General features: G+C 35.9%; 2 protein-coding genes across 16 annotated transcripts in view; one reads left to right on the top strand and one right to left on the bottom strand.

Moving 5' to 3' along the window:
- baiap2b (BAR/IMD domain containing adaptor protein 2b) overlaps window positions 1-20,574 on the bottom strand; it is a 94,452-nt gene extending 73,878 nt beyond the window's left edge. For 7 of the 11 annotated variants that reach the window (XM_051936545.1, XM_028820082.2, XM_051936547.1 and 4 more), the window contains exons 1-2: window positions 20,284-20,573; window positions 7,137-7,212 (exon numbers count right to left, since the gene is read on the bottom strand). In XM_051936545.1, coding sequence (XP_051792505.1) covers window positions 7,137-7,212; window positions 20,284-20,355 — 148 coding nt within the window. In that variant the 5' untranslated portion in view covers window positions 20,356-20,573. Of the gene's footprint in view, window positions 1-7,136; window positions 7,213-20,283 lie in introns of all 11 variants that reach the window. The other 4 variants (XM_051936543.1, XM_051936546.1, XM_051936548.1 and 1 more) reach the window with 2 other exon arrangements.
- Window positions 1-21,677, top strand: part of aatkb (apoptosis-associated tyrosine kinase b) — a 770,376-nt gene that overhangs the window by 204,397 nt on the left and 544,302 nt on the right. The gene's annotated exons all lie outside the window — the stretch shown is intronic.

Genomic DNA, 21,677 nt, shown 5'->3' with positions numbered 1-21,677 from the left:
TTCACTTCAAGCCTTGGAGAATGTATAAAAGAGCACAGAGGTTTGTTTGCAGATGAAACTAAACATAATTCACTGACTAACCACCTCCCAGCTATAAACCCTAATCATAACCATTTCAGAAAATTTAGTATTCAGATGCAATACCAACCTGTAGGCAATACCTGCTGCTCAGGCAGTTTAGACCAGTACTTAAAAATGCTCTACTTCAAAAATGCACCACAGGTTCGATTATTGCCTTTGAGCCACTTTCAGTATCATCTTTTAAGTGCTTATGCCAACTTAAGGTAACACACACACACATTTTTTTTCCTTATCTCTCTATATATGTCGGCCATTTCATTCCAGTGTCTGTGCTCGTGCAATAGGACCAGTACGGATAGCAAAAAACAGTGGTAGTAGTACCTTAAATTTAACTGGAATACAAAAATATCTATTCTTCATGACAAAAAGTTAAAGTTCTGAGAAAAAGGGTGCAATTCTGACTTTACTACCAGAGGGACATCAAGTGACCTACAAAAAGAAAGGCAACTGGAAGTTGGGGTTAAGTGCATGGCAAGGATGGTTCGAAACTGGCTCATCTAGGCAGGGTTGAAGTGATGCAAATCTAGAAAAAAAGCCCTTCATCAATGAGAAGCAAAAAAGGCAGGACTGAGGTTTGCAAAAGACCATAAAGACTGGATCATAGAGGACTGAAGTAAAGTCATCTTCTCTTCTCTCACAGCTTTTCCCATCACGTGGTCAATTAATAGTTACATGGAGACCTGGAGAGGCCTACAAGCCAGTGCCTCACACTTACTGTGAAATTTGGTGGAGGACTGATGATGATCTGGGGGTGCTTCAGCAAGGCTGGAATGGGGCAGATTTTTGTTTGTGAAGGATGCATGAATCAAGACATGTACAAGGTTGCCCTGGAAGAAAACTTGCTTCCTTCTGCTCTAACAATGTTCCTGAACTCTGAGAATTGGGTTTTCCAGCAGAACAATGCTCCATGCCACACAGCCAAGTCAACTGAGGTGTGGATAGAGGACCACAAAATCAAGACCATGTCACAGCCAGCCCAATCTCCAGACCTTAACCCCACTGAAAACATTTAGTATGTTATCAAGAGGAAAATAGATGGTCACAAGCCAAACAAAGCCAAGCTGACTGAAGTTTTGGGCCAGGAGTGGCATAAAGTCACCCAAGAGAAATGTGAAAGACTGGTAAAGAACATGCCAAAGCAGAAGAAAGCTGTAATTAAAAGGTCACGGTATTCCACCAAATACTGATTTCTGAACTCTTAAGTTTGAACATTAGTATAGTGTTTAAAAGTGAATATGATCTTCATTTCTATGCAGTATTTAAGGTCTGAAAACACTACATCTTTGTTAATTTGACCAGTTGTCCTACAATAATTTTAAGTGGAATTCAGGGGAAATGTCAGTAGTTTATGAAATAAAACAAAAAAAATATGTTACTCAAACACATACTTCTAAATAGTAAAACCAGAGAAACTGACAATTTTGCTGTGGTCTCATTTTTTCCACAGCTGTATATTATACTTCTGCTTATCCATTTAGTACATCAAGTCATCAATATTGTTATCTAAATCACTAATAAACCTAAATTTATCAGGCTCAGAAGAAACTTGTTAGTTCATTTAGGAGTACTAAGCAACATAATTTTAATTCAGTGGAATGAGAACAAACCAAAAATCATGAGTCAAAATTTTAAACAGGGCAAATCATTCAACCTAAATTTTTGGTTTTAATTAAAATCTATTTTGGAATTTCACACCGTGACTAACATCCTCTATAGTACATCTGGTAAATATGCCAAGTAAAGACGACAACACTCAGTAGAAGCAAAAAGGACACTGGCTGCATAACACACACACACACACACACACACACACGTCAGGACACCTGTTCACCTCACAAACAAAACAAAAAAAAAAAAAAAACAACAAAACACACCACTAAAAGCTTGTTTCATTGAAATGAGTGTCTAAATGTGCCATTTACTACATAAAATACAATGAACATAAAACAATACCATCTACAGAAGCACAAGAGGACAATCACTCAAGACAATTTGCTGCTACATGGACAGCATTTATTCCCTATACAAAATATAAAAAGGTATAAATTGGTGGCTTGAAAGGACAGCAAATCACAAAAAAATTAATACAATCTAAATACATAAAGTCAGGCTGGAGTTTGTAAGATGAAACCTTTTTGACACTTGCAATGTTCTATTTATAAGTTGTCTGGAGCAACCAAATTCTGGCCAATGTGTAGCACTGTATCTTGACCAAATTACAAAGATATCTAAATACTACCATGATTGGAATGAGGTTGGATCTGCGATAGCAGCAAAAGGAGAAAAATCACTGTAGTAACAGAAATTACCCACAGACAGAGAGAGAGAGATCGTCATTCTTTATTTCTAAGTAGCCTATGGGTCTCCAGCCAAAAGAGGCAGTATTATCACTAAGTTATAACCACTCCTCTCCCAAAGATTTTAGTCACTAAAATAACTTACTTCGGCTTCTCACCATTTAAAAAAAAAAAAAAAAAAAAAAAAAAAAAAAAAACCTGACCATGGTTTTTAAAATTGAAATCATTACAGACTACAAATTTAATATTGTTGATTTCATGTGCTTTTTCTTCTCATCTATGTCGGTGTAATTGAACCGACAAGTTCCCCAACTGTATAAACATGTTTACATACAAATGCCCCAAGCCTTAAAGTTACGTTGCCATAGCACCACATTATAGCAATTGCATAATTTTCAGACTTCACAGCTCAGATGATTGTAAATGCATAACTTTTTGGGGTTTGAGGGAGGGAGACAAAGAAAAAAAAAAACAACACTAATGTAAAAAGGCTAAAAGCAGGCTTAAGACAATGCATTTTCATTATCAACAAGCACTAAACAGCACAAAAGAGCCATATATCAAAACCCAGCAAAGCACTGCAGCAAAATACTAGTCTATTTTGGCAAACAGGAAGCATGTTAGTTTGTAGCAATCAGTCAAAGAAACAGAAGCAGCACAAACATCACACCAAAAGCCATCCTATGAAGTTCATTCAAGACTGAATATTTCAAACACAGTTCTGTTAATTTGCCTCCAGTCACTTATGTGCTATAGCATTCAACTTGTACTGCAGAGATTCTTTTAAAATTAACATGGAAGACATAACTTCTGTTAATCAATGAAAAACAGACAAAAATGCAGTGTGTTTGTGTGCGTAATATATACAATATAAAACTACTCAAAATTCAACTCTATAATTATGGTACTTTAGTCTCAAACAGACATCCATGAATAAAAACCTTCAATGGATCAAAAAGTAATAACTGCACTCATCTACATTCTTTAAAAATTTTCTTTACCTTTCATTTTATTTACGTTTTAAATGGTTTGCAACAAGGAATGTCACCTTCTACAGTTTACCTGTGAATTTATGCTGCATTCCATTTCAACTGGAAATTCAGAATTTCTTCAATCCCTAGCCAAGACTGAAGATGCCATTTTTGTGGGCAGAGTTTGTTAAATCTTGGAGCCAAACTAAAGCAGTGGAAGGGATATTTTAGATTTAAGAGTTTAGATCTCTTCCCCTTGTGGGGATGATAAACACAGGCATGTTTAGGTTTTAGAATGCCAGTACATTCTGAATGAATTTTGTTGTGAGAAACCTTAAAGAAAATATGAATTTCTGCCACTTATGTGAGGGGATTAAGAGTTTTTTTTTTTGGCTAATGCTTGACTTTAGTTTTAATTAAGGGCAAATTTTGCGGAAACATGCGAAATGTTTTTCTTCACACCGAAACCCAAAGACAAAAAAAAAAAAAAAAAAAAAATCTACCAACTAGTGTGGTGGCCAGTATGACTTTAGTATCCTTCAAAATTGAACTTGATATTATTTTGGAAAACAATTAGTTCAATAACTTTGGCAAGCTTGTTGGCCAAAAGGCCGGTTCTCGGCAAACATGTATGGTCTTAACTGTAGACTGGAGAGTCCCCTTTTTTCAGATGTCACATCCTCATCTCACCTACTTGGTTTACTGTGGGTTGAAAAATTTAAAGCCTGGAAGTACTTAAGAGGTGGGGGAGGAAATTTTAGAGAGATCTACAATTTGAGTTTGAAATCAGATTTCTATTTTCCATTTTTTAAATTGATATAAAAAAGTTGCCCAACCTAAATGAATAAATCTAATTTAAATAAATTAAAAAATAAAATTACCTTGGGGTATGCTGGCCCACTGCTACTGCTCTGAACTAATATCAAGTCCTGATAAAATTGGCACTTGGACAGTATTGGAGTGCTTGACTTATGACATGGTTTTTTTTAATGCAGAGATTTTTTTCGTAGGTTTACAAAAACACATAAAATATTCTAACTTGTAGTGGGAATATCAATTACATGACCTGCGAGATAAAGACCCTTTCAAACAAATATTCCAAAACCAGGTAAAATAAGATACAGCTTAAGGTTCAGCACTAAAAATCTAAACTTGACAGAGTATTCAGATTAGAGAGAGAGCGCAAGTGAGCGAGCGAGGACAAAGAAAAAAAAATCCACATAGTGTCCAGGATAGGTAAATCATTTCTTGAACTTTTTTATTATATTATACATCCATCTTGTTGATGTAGGATGATAGAGCAGCAGCAAACCTGCTCTTAAGTCCATCTACCTACATCAGTGGTTCCCAAACTTTTTCCTGGGGACCCACTGTGCCTGCAGGTTTTTGTCTCAACCAAATTAGTTTTTTTAATTGGACTCCTAGCCTAATTAAGTGAGCCATTTTATGTTTTGGGAACATTGTAGAAATAAAAATGTGTTTTATGATGTTTTAATAAAAATTTACCAAGTAGTTATATGGGGATGATGAGGATTTTTTTTTTGGTTTGATTTTAACAATATTTTCATTCTGCTTCTCCAGTTCTGGAGATTTAATCCACGATTTGCTAAATTAGCAGGTCTGACGCTAATGTAGTTGCAGCCTTTAATCTTTTTGTGTTTGTCCAGGTGTCATCATCAGGATGCAATGAACGGAGCAAACTGCACAGAAAATAGGCAACATAAAGGAAAGCAACAAAAGAGTCAAATCATTCAAAGCTACAGCAAAGCAGAAATATTTATAAACACCTTAAAAAAAAAAAAAAAAAAAAAATAATAATATGCTGGGCTTTTCGGAATATTAGGGAAAAAAATCCTGCTAATTAAATACAATCAATCATCATCATCACCGATTGTAAATCTGGTTGGAACAAAATACTCCAGCCACAGGAGATCCCCAGGAAAGAGTATGGGAACCACTGACCTTTAGCAACTTTTAACATCCAAGCATTCGCCCATTTGAATCCAGAGCCTGAACTGTCCAATGAGCATTTTCTCTAAACCAAGGTATATGGACACAGCTGATTAGACAAGACAATAAAAACTTGCCCAGGTTCCTGTCGCACCAGAGACCCTTGTTCTAGTCATGTCCTCACCTCTTTGGTCTTAAGAAAACTGCATCAAGGCAAGCAAACTAATTACAAATCTTCTGAAGCTTGAACATTTGACATTCATCACCTTTTTTGTGTATGTTTCTGGGCTAGAAATAGATTCTTGGACCTCTCAGCCTATTTTTCATGAAGTATCTGCACACTACAAAAAATACAGCCTTCTAATAAAATTTCAGTGGCATGGAGTATCTGACCTAAAATGGTCTGAGCAGAAAAACAGAGAGCCAGTTTTTTGTGATTGCATTATAAAGACAGTTGGCCAAAACGTTTAAGTATAAAATGGGAATAAAGTTGGACAAAAGGTGCATGAGGAAAAAAAAAAAGCAGTACAAAAACAAATTTTCCAATCTTCAACACTTGCACTAAGCATGGTACAAAAAATGAATATTGACAAGAATGTTGACAGATAATTCAGTCTAACAATTTGTGGTTTCCAATTCACCCAAAATGTTATTAAATAGATTTAAAATGTCCACATAGTATTATACCCAATGGCACCACTTAAAGGGAACTTTCAAACAGATGTTTCAATCAGTTTAATTCACTGCTCTGCTTTCAGATTGAACAGGTTTTAAAGTAACAGCCAATATCCACTGTAATTGGCCCCTTATAATTTAACTACCTTTTCAGTACCATGATGCTCTAGCTATATGTACTTAAGTAAAGGAACAACTGTTTTGACATAGATGGTTTCCAGGATTTCACACAAACCAATACCTCTGAGAACTTGCTCTAGCACAGCTATTTTCTTCTATAATGCAGCTTTGGCATTGGTATAACATTTTAAACTCTGCTGACTCTTAAGTCACACCATGTGCTGTTATGCCAACCACCACTGGCATTTAAAGTTGCTCATGTACACTTTCTAGGTGATAGAAAGCCTCCTAGAAATCATTTTCTAGCTCCAGACACCCCATATAATTACATTTAGCATGTAAAATTTCACAACCGCCCCCCCCCCCCCCCCCCAATTTCTGTGGTTTCATGTTAAGGGAAATATTATGGCATGTTACACCATAATCAGTCTTTTAAATTCAATTAGTACTCATTTCTGTATAGCCTCCCCTAGTATGTTACTGGACACAAAACCAGAGACTTAAGGTTAACATGAGGTACACTACATTGAACTACAGTGTAATGTTTTACTTATGTATTTTCTCGCCAGTTCAACAAATGTTTTTTTTTTTATTAAAAAAACCTACAAAATACCCACAAATAAACCCTGCTACTTTACGTGCATCATATCTCTCTTACATGCAATAACATGCTGCCAAACAATGGCTTATGGTGACATTTCAATCATTAATGACCCAAAGGAATGGATCCCAGTGTGTCCAATTATTTTTCTCTTATGTTACACTGCCATGCATTTCTTAGTGTAAGAACATTGTTTAACAACAATGGTCTGATCAGTTTATCTTAACACTGGCAGAATCAATGAAGAACAGTGTTCCAGTGTGAACATGTGCATTTAATAATAGAATTACCATAAAAAATTTCCCTCTCATACACACACACACTAAAGCAGTTACAAAAATGAGCTCATACTGGCATGGTAAGAGGCAAGTCAAAGCAGGACATAAACTGAGGTGTTAGAAGAATTAAAAACACACAAACCACTCCACAGGAAAGACTTACTAGAGAGAGCTTTCTCATAGTTCTTCCCCATGGCAATAAAGTTCCGAAGGCAGGGGTTGAACTGCTCCATTATAGACTGAAACAGAAATAGAAAACTTCATCAGCAAAAATCAGGCACAAGTATCATCAACATAAACAACCAATTTCATGCAGTCAGTAAACTCCCATATGTTAGGAAGAAGTAATAAACCATCACACAAGATCCCCCCTCTATTAACCAATAAATATTGAGAACACTTCAAATGTAAGGCCTCCGGGAGGCTCACCTACTAATTTATCAGCAAAAGCAAGGTTTTAATTATAAGAATAAAAAGATTTCCACTCCAAAATATAGAAGTTTAAATTTATGCTAAATAAGGTTTAAATACAACCAGCAGTATTAATCTTATAAGTTAAAAGACATGCATAAAATTTTGTAAAATTGTGGTAGTGGGAAGAACAAGAGTTTAGAATATAAAACAGGTGACAACTAAAAAAAAAAAAAAAAAAAGCACAACAATTTGGAACAAGTCAGAACATATGAATTTAAACAGAACTATAAAAAAAAAAGTGTATAAAGACTTTACACAAGTGACTCCGCCTTCAATGACTCTTCCCCCTAAAGAGAAGCCTGCAAGTTTTGTTCTGACTTCAAGTTGGGGTAATAAATAATTTAAGATTACTATAAAAACGGATAAAATTGAAAAATAAAACCACACACCAGATACTATCATATAGACATTCACACAAAGTTTACAGAGACAGTGGACATTTGTGACTACTCTTCATAACACTGCACTCTTATTCAAGACAAAGATACCAAAGGATAGAGGGGAAAAAAAAAAAGTAGTCACAAACAGGTTCTTCTGCTTTAACAGAAAGTAGGTCTTAGATCACATCTTTGCAGAGTATTTAAAGTATTTATTAAAAAAAAAAAAAGCAAAGCAAAAAAAAACAAAAAAAAAAAAAACACACCTTTAAGCATTCCACATTTGCTGATAATTTTGTACTATTTGTTCAGTAAAAACATGAAAACTTCATTACAAAAATATTGCAGGATTAGAGAAAGAAAAAAAATTCTAAGAAATTGTCAGAAAAAAAAGCAATGAAGACCCACTATAAATGGTTAAGAAAGAAAGCTAGTAATGTTTAAAATATTGCATCATTTGCACTCAAGTAAAAATGGTCTGCAAATAAACATTAGTAACACCAAGGGAATGATTTTTGCCACACTAAAGAGTCTCTACATCCAGTTACTATTTGGGGAGTGGATGTAAAAGGTGGCACATTACAACAAGTACTTGGGGGTCCACATCAATGACTGGTTGGACTGGTCTCATGACAAAGAACTAAGCATACTTTTCTTAGAATACTGCATTTCTTTAGTGTGGGTAGGGACATCCTTCACATATTTTAAAACTCTGAAGGTCACTGCAATTTTCTATGCTGTGATGTGCTGGGCCAGTAACATTTCAAAAAAAGAGTCCCACCAAATCATTCAGCTACTTAAGCAGGCACGTAAAGTTGTATAACGCATTCTTGATCCCCTGGAGTTAGTATTGGAGAATAAAAATAAAACCGAGTACCACCATGAACAATGCTGCATATCCTCTCTCTGATACACTAACACAGTGGACTTTTTAGCTAACAAATTTAGTAGAAGTGTACCAAGAAATGTTACTGGGGCCCCTTCTTACCAACAGCATTATGCCTGTAAAAGCCAAGTCAGAAGTTTTTCTTTTTAGCCATTCTACTGTACTTGCTGAGCTTCTGTAAAAAGCCAAAAATTTCCCCCTAGGGAGAAAAGGTTCTATGTAGTAATTTATTTAAAAATTGACCATGTGTGACATTCATGGATATATAATTCGAATAAGTTCATACAAGGTTTAAAAAAAACACTACACACACACTGAAAATATAGTACTGTAAATAAAAATGGCATTAATGGGAATGCCAACACTAGACGTACCAACTCTTGTTCATTAAGAATCTGTTTAGAACATTGTAGAGGCAAAGATTCTAGCAACAGCATCAAAACCAGGATATTAAGCTTCAATCGTCTCTACTCCAACTTCATAAGAAACACTAGAGTTACCAAAGCCTATGAAAAAAAACTCAGTCTCAGTCCACCTTAAATCCCTAAGCCCTAAAGAGCTTTAACACCAGCTGTTACAGACGCAAATCAAATGTATGTTTTTATGGTATAATATTAACACGAGCAGTGCACTACTCAAAACCATAAATTTGGGAAGCAGCTGGTATCGAATCCGTGACCTCTTGATTGGGGGATAGCAGTTCTTACAACAGCTTGCGTGGTACAATGGAATCAACAGCCTACCCTAACCTGCTTTCTTTTTTTTCAGTTATATTCTTAAATAAAAGCGCACTTGTTGTGTTATACTTGTACCTTTTGTGAAAGTGTGTGATATTTGGACTTCAGGCTTCACACATTATACACTTCTACATTTTGTCAATTACGACATTTCATGTGTGTTCCGTGTCTACAACATGTATTCCAAATAACGATATATTATTTACCCACTACAACTCCAGGCAACTTGCACGCAGGTAAACAGACTTGAGCCAAGAGAACTTTCTGCGTTGGGGGGGATGGGATAACGGGCTGCTTGCTGCTTTTGCTCATCAACACATTGACAACACAAGAGACGCTGACGTAGAGGTGCAAAGGGACTTAAGGTGGGCTGGGATTAAGAGTTTTTTCGTAGGCTTTGGTACTTCTAGTGTTAATGCACCACAAATATTAGTATCTGTAGACTGCCATGTGTTTTCAAAAGTGGTTTCCACTGAACTACTGGCTTTTAAATTGCCAAACTTAAACCACACCACAAAAATTGGGGTTATCAGTCACCTACTATAAATTTAAGGATTGTACTTAAAACATTTCTGAATTCTTAGCTGGAATTATGCCAAGTATAACTGCTTTTAATACTTGGGGAATTTTAATATACAGGCCTGCTGTCTGATAAAATTTAAATCTTGTTCAATCACTGAGGTGGTCCTACACATGAGCATGGGCACACACTGGCGATTGCATTATCTTATGGATTACAAGTATGTAATAGTGAAGTCTGTGATACATCCCATTTTGTCTGTTGTTGATGTGGTGACTCATACCTTTACTTCTTCATGCAATTCCTTATACACTGGAGTTACCTCATTTTGACTGACACATGCAAGCTTGACCATATTTCTCCCAAAATGGAGTATCCTTTCATTGGCTTCCAGTACATTATAGGTTGCAATTATTTGTTTTAAGTACCTAAAAGGATTAGCACCTTTGTATCTTTCCAAAATATCTCGCCAACTAGGTCCTCTAAAGATACTCTTAATGGTACAAAGGGCTTGATTAAAGCTTAAAAGGTGAGTGTGCATTTGCAACATCTGCCCTTAATCTTTGGGGTAATCTACCTACTTATGTCAGGTATGCAACAACCAAAAAAACATTTTTTAAATCTAGCATGAAAAATCTTTGATTTTTATTTAAAAATATGTTCATTTAAAACTTGTGTTTTAAGTCCTTAATCTATTTTTATTTTGTCTTAGAGAATGCAGTTTTCTTTTACATTAAATTATTTGAATATGCAGCAGTTTGGTCAAGTAAAACACACACACACACACACACACACACACACACACACACACACACACACACACACACCATTTCAAGCTGCTCTTATCACCATCTTTCTGCATACTGAAAGTAAAAACATTTTTTGACTCAAGCTAGTCAGATCATTACTTCTTGTATCACCATGGTCACCATTTCTATATTGTTATACATTTTCGTAATGCGGAATAATCCCAGACTTTAACATCAGAAAAACCATCCTTCTTCCAAGGACAAGAACATAATCTGATTGTTAAATGTTTTACATGGTATAATCAAAGAAGAGAGATTTTGAAATTTTGAAATGTTTTTCCCCATATACAGTAGGTGATACACAGAGAGGGGGAAAAACATTTCACATCTGAGCAGGCAAGTATAGTAGCTAGGCTGTGAGAGTTTATACCACAGTTCAATATCTGCCACAGGACTTTGTGTGATCCCAAATAATTCACTTAAGATACCAGGACTGTAACTGAAATATTGTAAACTATAATATGTCCCGAAATTGTAGATAATCTTAGGTAAGGGAGTCTGTTCCATCAGCAACTATAAAGAGTGTGTGAGTGGCAAAAGGATTAAAGGATTACCAAACTAATACAAAAAGATTTTTAAAAAAGTTTAAGCATAAAGCAAGCAAATGGCAATGGAGGAAAACCCGCCTCCCCTACTTTAATTGCAGTTACACAGTGTTCCTGACTGACGCTCGATGAGATAATTAAGGGGCACCTTTCATACGCCTCCCACGTAGCATATGCAGCCCCCATGCCTCCTGCCTCATTCGTAAGAGGCAGTCTTCTCTCCCACGCAGCACAGACACACTCAAAATTGCTGTATGACTTCAATCAGCTTATCTTTATCTCTTTTTGCTTCAAGCTGAAACAAAAGAGCTGGGAATGTCAGCGTTCACAGCACCTCAACTTTTTCCTGTCTCGATGGCTGCTTTAATGCTCATCTTCCATGAACTCAAACCTTTTGAAACAGGCAATAATAATACAGGCTACATAAAACTATAAAGATCAGAAATTGTGACACTGAGGACTTGCTGAGAGTGGAAGGGTGTGTGCGTGAGCAGTTATGCACTCGCCAAAGTGTCCTATGATGGACTGATACAAGGCAGGCTCCAATGTAGGATGTACAGTAGTCTGAGATGTAGCTAGTTCTAGCACCTTGTGACCTTATATGGAATAAGAGTTCAGAAAAGATGAATTGACAAACAGATTAAGTTGAACAATACTCGCATTACACAGACTTCTAATTCCAAAAAAAACTGAAGCATGACAAAATTACTTATCAAATAGATGTTCGACAGCTAGATTACACAAGGAGTTAATCAGAAATACGCATTGTCGAAGTCTTATAAAGATGGCATACTTGACATTTCCAAATGACACAGCAGCCAGCAATTCAGAAATATCATTCACATTAGAAATGTTACTACACTCCAGTACCAACTTACAAGAAGAAACATATTTGGTTTGCTTAAAACCAAGATGAATAGGTTGGTCCAAACTTTTGTAAATAGTAATATAGAGACATGAAAACCCATACACAAATGATTTTCGGAATGTCACTTCCAAACAAAGCAGAATCTGGATGAGGAGAGTGGAGTGTTAATGACACTTGAGTGTCTATGGAAGTGCATGCAAAGACAAGTAATAAATGTGGAATTAGACAAGAGTATACACATTTACAGATGTGTTGATTTCTGTATTTTATTTAGGACAAGCATTAACATTAGGCAGTTAGAGAATGGCAACATCAACACACAATAGCTAAAGGCAGTGCAGAGTTTTTAACAGCTCATTTCACTTGAATATATATAGTTTAAAATAAAAATGAGCAACACTATAAACCATAGTCTTAGTCCTTGCTGCCATATTGATTCTTGGGTTTGAGTTCTTCAATGCAATTTTAATAAAACTAGTGATACCACTGGATCTCACTTTTCTGGCAGTCACATTGTTTCATGCTCCAAATTTTTTCCAAAATTCCTACATGAAAGTATTTTTCAAGAATAAAAAACACAAACATTCTGCTTTAACAATTATGGTAATCTAGTTAATGCTTCAGAGTCAAGTTTGAAGAACAAAGTCTTAAGCATAATATTTGAAAGACAAACGTTTAACTTACCCTGGCCTTATACATTTCATTTTCTATGGGCAATAAAGTACATTTGTTAGGGAGTGAAATTCTATACTCTGAAGGCTCGTTTTAAAATTCTGTATTATAATGGAGTTGCTATAAATCACTCCCTTCAAAAATGAAGATAGCAATCTGTGAATTCTGGTCTCTTTTTTGGGCATGTATTTTATCTTGAGAGACAGAGAGAAAGAATACAGGAAAGGGACAATGTTTACTACAAAGCCACTCACTTTCTACTCCGAGAACAAGTTCATAGAGAAAATGCTTACCATCATAAAACAATCAAAGAAGGCTTCAACTCACTTAATTCTTGCAGCATGTTTCCAACTGTTGATATTAGTGGACAGGTTACCAAAAAATTCTTATCACTTGCCCAGTAATCCACAAGCCCAATCTTGATGCAATTATTTCATAGAGCTGCAAATTTTAAAGTGGAAAGCAACCAGGCCGTCTAAGGAGTTGGTTTATTTACTTATACATGGGGTTTCTATTCATATTTCAACATTCCTTAAGCTGAATCGCTGCCAAAACAAACATCACCTTGTAGCACACTTGTGATACAGTTAGTCTCATGTATTCAATGTGCAAACTTGGAAACAATCTAATAAATGGTCGGACACTGCAATCCATTTTTGGTGACAACTAAAGCAACCAAGAAGTGGTAATACTTTGACAACTGCAGTCCTTAAAATGTTACAAGCCAGCCATATAAAAATAATCATTGGGAGTTGTTTCAAGACATACATCTGACACTATCTTTAGACAATAATTTGTACTTTCTTTGAGAGTGATGGGAAAAATCATTCACACAACTCTCATCCTCGATTATTTAACAAATAAAATGTGTTCTAGCCTTCTGCTTATTACAACAAGAAAATGGGGTTCAAATTCATTTAAAAATGCCTTTCTAAATGTAATTTTATTTAAATATATTGGTAACACTCCAGTTTAGCTACTGCACAAATGTATCTATTACTCAAACACTTACGGAACAAGACTTTAAAGGCTTATTTTTGTCTTCATAACACTTCAACAAAATTAGTTTGTACATAGGTTATTCCTCTGTGTGTTGTGTGGTATATTGGTATGATGGTAAAATTACTTGTTAATATGTAAGATTCTCAGTTGTTATACTAAATATAATATCAAGAGAAATGTGTTTCAGTTAAGCCACCTCAGACCACTTGAAGGTGAATTTCTGTTAGTAGGTCACATTGCAAAGATCAAAACACAAAGCATTAGTAAAGTGTGTGTTCAAGACCCAAAAAAAGGTGTTTAAGATCTTGTTACAGAATAGTAATAGATCCATTTGTGTTACTAACTTGTTATATATATCCCATTATGTAATTGGTACAAGTATTAAACTACTTTTGGTGCCAAATTTACAAAAGGGGATCCCAGTTTATCCAGCGAGCAGACAATGTCACTTTCTAAGGGTGGTTGGGGGTGGGTGGGTATGGAATGCCTTTTACAGTACAGAAACAATATGGCAACAGTAAGATACATACCTATATAACATTTCTAAACAAATATACATGGTTGAATAAACAAATGCCTTCTATTCAGACATAATCTAAAGGCTAGATGACCATAGCACCAGCAGTCACTCTTACAGCTATTAAATCTGAGGAGTTAAACAGTCACTTGGAACAAGCAAAAAAAAAAAAGGTTAATAGAAAAATTTTCATTCTTAGACAAGCAGTGATCACTCACTTGGTGTTTCAACTCATTGAATTAAAGATTCAATAGAAGAAACATTAGGTCTGATTCAATGATTGATGCAGCAGAGTGCCATCTGTGGGAAACCGAACATTATTCTCTCCCTCAGAAGTATATAAATACATTGAACAAAAACTTAATACTAAACACTGACAACACACACCACATATACACACACACACACACACAAATAATTGCAAGGCAGATTTATATATAAAAAAAAAAGATGAAAAAAAGGAACAGAGCAACATTTCTATTTAAGCCAAAGTAATTAAATGGCACGGCCAATGTTACAATAAAATCTAATAGCTTAACAAGTGTTCAATTTACTTTTTCAGATGGTATTAAAGGGTCATTGACAATACAAGTTAAGGCTATTGCTATGCTGTGAAGTTTCAAGACTACTGTCCCCAATCAAATGTCTTCAGTCCAAGTTTGGTTTCTTCAACACGCAAGACAATTAGTTAATAGTGGCAGCGGTGCGCTTAGAGTCAAACTTTCACTCTTTGCAGTATTATATTTTGGAGCAAATTTTTACCTCTGTATTAGGCTACTACACACGCACACACAGTATGCTACTAATGCTGGTAGGAATTTTGTCGGGCAGTTAAGATTTCTTATTTACCAAATTAGAACAACCTTTGTGCCTTAATTATACCAGTGTCTATTTTCATCCATTAATTTGGAAGAGTATGCCGAGTGGAGTACATAAAGTGCTCTCTTCTACTTTAATTCCATCAGTCCATGTGAACCTATAATTTAGTTGTTCTCCATTAAAATCGCTCCAATTTTCTTTATTCTATATTAAGTGTGCTATTGATAAACTACAGTGAATTTTACTGTGCTCTATTTGTTTTAAGAATACCTACCACAACTAAAACCTGTTTCAGAAAGAGCAGACCTATATTATTCTTGAAGATAAAATTCCTTAAAATTACTGCATTTTAATGCAATGTAAATGTTGCACTTTTCACAGAGTAACCTGTGTATTTAATAAGAGTAAACTAATGAATGGTTTAATTTAGAGCATCAATGATTAACTTCAACTATACAGTACAAGAAACAACTAGATCAAGCTAGAGAGTGTTTGACCTTTTACAATTTGGCAAAAATCTGACAAATATCAGCAGACAAAGAGGAGAGGGGATTATAAAACCCATGTCACACTCCATACAAATTTGTATTTTAAAGTCAACCATTTAGAGTACTTTGTAATGGTTTAGTCACTAGATCAGATTTAGCTTTGGGCTAAGCCACACAAATGTTTGGACATTGTAGAAATCTTGAAGCCCATACTCAAATTTTGTTTTTGAATTAAGGCACTCATTTCATCATTACTGTAGTTTACCACTGGACTTGAAATTTTGTCAATACTCCTACTTGTTACAACTATAATTGTAATGGATTTTGTAGAGCTTCCTAGTTCTCCATGTACCTATTAATAAAATCTTTACTTTTATATAGCGCTTTTCTCACTACTCAAAGTGTTCTACGTGCAGGAGGAACCCGGGAAGCGACTCCACAATCTCTTTACTGCAAAGCAGCAGCGCTAACACTGCTCCTCTGTACCTAAACATCAAAAGGATGTGCTGGTTAGATTAATTCAGGACCTAAACTCCTCCTGTATTATTAAATGTAGGTGTGAGACCAGAGATGAAACTGCATCTCAAAGGGTCTCTTCCCTCATTGCATCTAGTGCCATCAGGACAAAATACTTGCTGTCTGCAACTGTTAACTGGGATAAGCAGGTAAGAAGATAGAATGACAACTGTAGCCAGGGCCATTACATTTAGGGGATGGATACAAAGACTGTGTCCTTATCAGGACTTTGTATAAAACACAGTAAGCAACACTCACCAACATTTGTAACTGCATCACTCAACTAAATTAGATGCCACAAGTTAAAATGTTTGCAACTCATAGCCGACTCGTCGATACTCCTTTAGAAAATTTAGTTTGTTCTACATTAAAAACAAACCTGCTGCTTTGTTATGGTTTTTCTTTTTTGGAGAACCAACTCAAGAGTGACCTCTTGTTTCTCCAACGTGTCACACTGGAAACCCATGTGATGTTTCACTCTGTGTTTAGTGTGTTCACAACTGATAGCTCTGAATTGTCCCAACAGTACGGGAACACAGCATTAGTATATTAACCAGCAAGTTATTGTACAAATGATACTGAAAGTCCTCCTTAAAATTTAAACGTCATAGAATCAAGAGTCTGATGTTTAAACTCCAAGGATTTGACAGCCACTATTGTTGCTTATTTAATTAAAACACACATACAGAATATACCCCAAAGACCATTTTACTCATTGGGTTTAAGGATAAAAACGTACCCCAATGAGTAAGTTTAGCTTAAATATTTTTTTCGAGTGATGTTAACACCTGTGTGAAAAGGTGTGGGCCCTGACAGAATTATATACTACCTTAACAAAATGCATCTCTCAGTCTCAGGGAAACTTGAAGGACTACTTCTGTTTACAGCAATCAAAGTCTCTTATAACTTTGTTTTATTTACAGGTTTCATAAAATGATCATATCAAAAGGTCACCAGTACATGTATAGATAATCTGATTAACTGCAATGGCCACGGCAATTACTTCAGATAAAACAGTCAATTTTTATTCTGTGACATCATAGAGTATTCCAATCTCCAAATACACAAACAATACAGAAACCTGTTATAAAGAAGCCTTTATATACTTCAGTGACATCACTACATTTAAAGTAGCTGGATCAAAACCTACATAAAACTGAAAGAAAAAAAAAAAAAAAAAGACCACTTCCAGGCACATAATTGTTATTTTTTTTTGCTAAACGTTAACAGAGGCAAACAATTTAAATGTAAAGAATGACTCACAGAGCATATAGACAATGACAGAACACCATCATGATGATGTGAGACCATCATTAATCCATACCTGAGCTACACATTCTTTAAAGCTTTGCTTTGAAAAAAAGACCACATTCATCAGTTTAAAAAGTACTGCATTTTTCTGTTGATATCACAAACTGTTGTGAATAATGTAAAAACTGGTTTCCTTCTCAAGTATCCCTTTAAAGCAAACTCCTGCAAATCAAACAGGTAAAATTATCTGGGCCACTAGCTGGATTTAATGACCTGAAATTGTCTAAGTAAATCTTCAAATCATAAACATATTTGCTCAAGCTGAGGGGAAATCTAACCAAGTTCAATTCAATTAGTCAACTCTAACGCTTATAATAAACTTTATTATGTCCTCGCAGCAAAGATCAGGTGCCAAGCTTAAAGTAAGTGAAGGTGTTGGGAGAAGTATCCAGAATCTGCATTTTATTAATGACAATAAATTCAGGTTCTGAGAATTATACTAACATTTTATTCAATGAACCCTTATCTAGACCCCAAACTGAAGCAGCATCACTCCCAAAACTCAGTAAATGTGACATCCTTTCAGAATTTTCACAAGGTCACATTAAAAATAGAATTTTTTTTAGATAAACCAAAAAGTGTACTTTCTTCTACATTTGAAATTATATTCAACATTGCAATAGGATTTTTTCAGATTTGTTTCATTCATTCATTATTTTGGGTTATGAAAATGAATTGGCACCTTTAAAAAAACTAAAAGAAAATAAAAAATAAAAAATTTGAGCAAAGGCCAGAGTGGCGAGAATGGTCAGAAAATACAGTGCAATTAACTTAAGACATCCCTCACCTCTTTATGATATGAGCATTACAAATGCAATGCAACCTACTTTCAACTTTGCGAAATACATATTTAAAAAGCAACCTACATTTGTATTTAGAAGATTGAAAAAAGAAAAGTTTTATTTCTAAACTCAGACTGTATTGGCCTTCTTACTACAAATTTCAAATTACAAGTTTCAAAATATTTTTAAAAAAATTTGTTAAAAAGGTGCCAGGAGAAAAATACCAGAAATAAAAAAATGCCACTTTAATGACAAATAAGCACAAACTAAAACGCAGTAGGTCTTCATGTATTAACTATACTTAACATACTGTATGAACCCATTTTCCTTTAACTTATCAGTACGAACACATACAAATAAGCAGGTTCAGAAAATGAATGACAATACATTTTACTCTGCACAATACTAGGTAAAACACTGGCAAGGAGGACTTGAAAATGTTATACAAGACTAGATTGCATTTAAAACAAACATTTTCTATACACATTTATATTGTCACTTGTGTAAAACAAGAATTAAACTTTTTATGCCGCCCAGGAACGGAAAGTTCAGTTTCCATTACAGAAAGGGAAAAAAAAAAAAACAACATTAAATTTCGACAACTCAAAGAAAACCAGCCATGCATTTATAGAAAACGTTATTCCTTATGCAGGGTAATTAGGATGATTCTTCAGACACATATTAAACAGCCAAACAAGCTTTTTGGGCGACCCAGTCCATCGCAAGGTACACTCTCGGAGATTCACTCTGGATCAATTTGGTCATCAGTCAGTCAACCTGACAGCCATGCGTGGGAGGGAAAATACGGAGTCCCCAGGAAAAAAAAAAATTCATCCAGCAAGGCGATCAAGTTGCGCCACCGTAAGGCATCCAATAAAAGCAAAGCTGAGAAAAATGTTCGAAAGGTGTAAATAAGAAATTGGGGAACTTAAAATCACTGCACATAGATAACACGTTTTTAGGTTCTCAGATTGTCAGTGAGAATGAAACCATCAATGAGTGATTTTTTTTTTTCATAAAATACGTTAAAAAAAAAATCGAAACAGGTAGTTAGTACCAGGAAAAAAACACATTTTATTAACCAACTCAACAGAAATAAACGTAATCATGAGACATTGGCACTGATCAGCGTTCCTAAAGATGTACATCTTATATTAACAACTGCTTTAATTTACGGCCACATGCCGAGGCAGCTCACTTCCTGTGGTGCAGCACTAATTAAATAAATCCTCAGATTAATACTGGGAGTCGAAGGGAATTTAAGTCCAGTGATACGAACTTGGATGTGCTTTGTAGTGTCTCCTTATTCCCAAAAACAATTTTAATAAACTGAAACCACCACGTCCTGTTTCACTTTTATTACTGCTATGTTTCTTCTTGTGCTAAAGTTTTAACTTGACTGCACTCTTAAAATTTTGGCTGGCAACTGCTGTTGAGTATAAAGCGCTCGGTGGTATCGCTATCGATTAACAGCTATATATCATAAACATATAATATTGTACTGGTAGCTAAATGACACTATAAATTAACAGGGAATACAGTGTCAAAAGGAGGCACATTTCAGACTGTTATGTGGTTTCTTCTTTAAAAGCAGCAACATTAAGTATTTTGATTTAGCACCCGATCGATAATTAAAGTAGTTACTGTACTTTAGTCAAAATAGGTAAATAAACTTCCACGAATTAATACCTGATGTCATTATTCTTGTCAAAAATCAGTTGGTTATACTCTGGGGGTATAAGCAATTATTTTTTATCAAAAGAAAACTTTGCAGGAGCTTAAAAAAATCTTCGAACGTTTACACTGCATGTTGGCACAAATAAACGAGAAACAGTCAATACTAGCCATTAATAACACATATTAAAACACACTAAAAGTTTTAAGAAATGGTTCTCCGGGATCATTTTACGCTCCTATATTCGAACACAGATGCGAAATATTGCCCAGTTAAAAGAACTGTGCCGGATAGTAATTTGAAATGACTTACCTTATAAACATTCTCCGTTAAGCGGTGCACCTCGTCCGTACGAGACATCTTGGACGCTCCGGTCAGTACCATAGACGAAGCCTTTCGACGGATTCAGACGTTATCCCGAAAATAAAGTGCTGCAGGTCGTTTTTGAGTTAGCTACTGTTAGAAAAAGCAGAGAACCAGAAGTAAATCTGAGAAAATGAAAAATGCAGCAACAGCAAATGCAATGACAACAGCTAAACGGGTATGAGCAGGCAGCTACAGCCGACGGCCGTCTTTATACAGCGCGGCTTGCTCTCTTCCTCGCGCCCACGCACTGCACCTCACCGGAGAGGCGTGGCGCTGGCGGGTAATTAGCATACGAACGCCCCCCGCGGCCGATCCGCTCTGCATGCGTTTTGCTACATCTCCTTGTCGCTCTCTCAGCCACCCCCGTAAGTTATGCAGTCAGGTACCCTCGATCCTTAAAGCATCACATATAATTCTCATATTTATTTGGATTTCGTCATATCTGAGATATACGCACAGCGTTTCTACTGCTTTGCCAAGTTTATTATTTAGTAAAAGCGATCTTTGATTTTTTTTTTACACAAATGTCATTTTGATTTGATTAAATTCAATGTTTTTCAACGAAATCTATGAGTTTCTTCATTGGTAATGTCTACTCAAAAGATCTTAACGGATTCCTAATTCTTTTCAGCCAAACAGCTCCATACATTCTGCCCTCTCCAAGCAGTTTCCCTTCAGTGATTCACCCATTCTATTGAGCAGTTCACTCTAGAAGATCAGGAATGTTCCTTAACTCTTAACACCTTCAGAGAGTTTTCACAAAATCATTTCTCAGATTCCTCACTACCGGTCACCATGGAGCATCCAAACAGTCATTGCTAGAGCCTAACCACCTCTTGTCTTTCTAATAGTTTTGGAATGGCCTGAAATCTACACCTAGTAGAAGCATACTGTATGTGTATACAAAAGCAAAACATTTAAACCTAGCTACGAATGGCATTTTCAGATAGCAAGATTATGTAAACTACATTTGCCCTTCAGCTTTAGCATTTTAATTCATCCATCCATCCATTCTCTTCCGCTTATCCAAGGTCGGGTCGTGGGGGCAGCAGCTTGAGCAGAGATGCCCAGACTTCCCTCTCCCCGGCCACTTCTTCTAGCTCTTCCGGGGGAATCCCAAGGCGTTCCCAGGCCAGCCGAGAGACATAGTCCCTCCAGCGTGTCCTGGGTCTTCCCCAGGGCCTCCTCTGGTTAGACATGCCCAGAACACCTCACCAGGGAGGCGTCCAGGAGGCATCCTGATCAGATGCCCGAGCCACCTCATCTGACTCCTTTCGATGCGGAGGAGCAGAGGCTCTACACTGAGCCCCTCCCGGATGACTGAGCTTCTCACCCTATCT

The sequence above is a fragment of the Erpetoichthys calabaricus genome, chromosome 14 (assembly GCF_900747795.2).
Source record: "Erpetoichthys calabaricus chromosome 14, fErpCal1.3, whole genome shotgun sequence".
Taxonomy (NCBI): Eukaryota; Metazoa; Chordata; class Cladistia; order Polypteriformes; family Polypteridae; genus Erpetoichthys; species Erpetoichthys calabaricus.
This window is presented reverse-complemented; position numbering and strand designations above follow the sequence as displayed.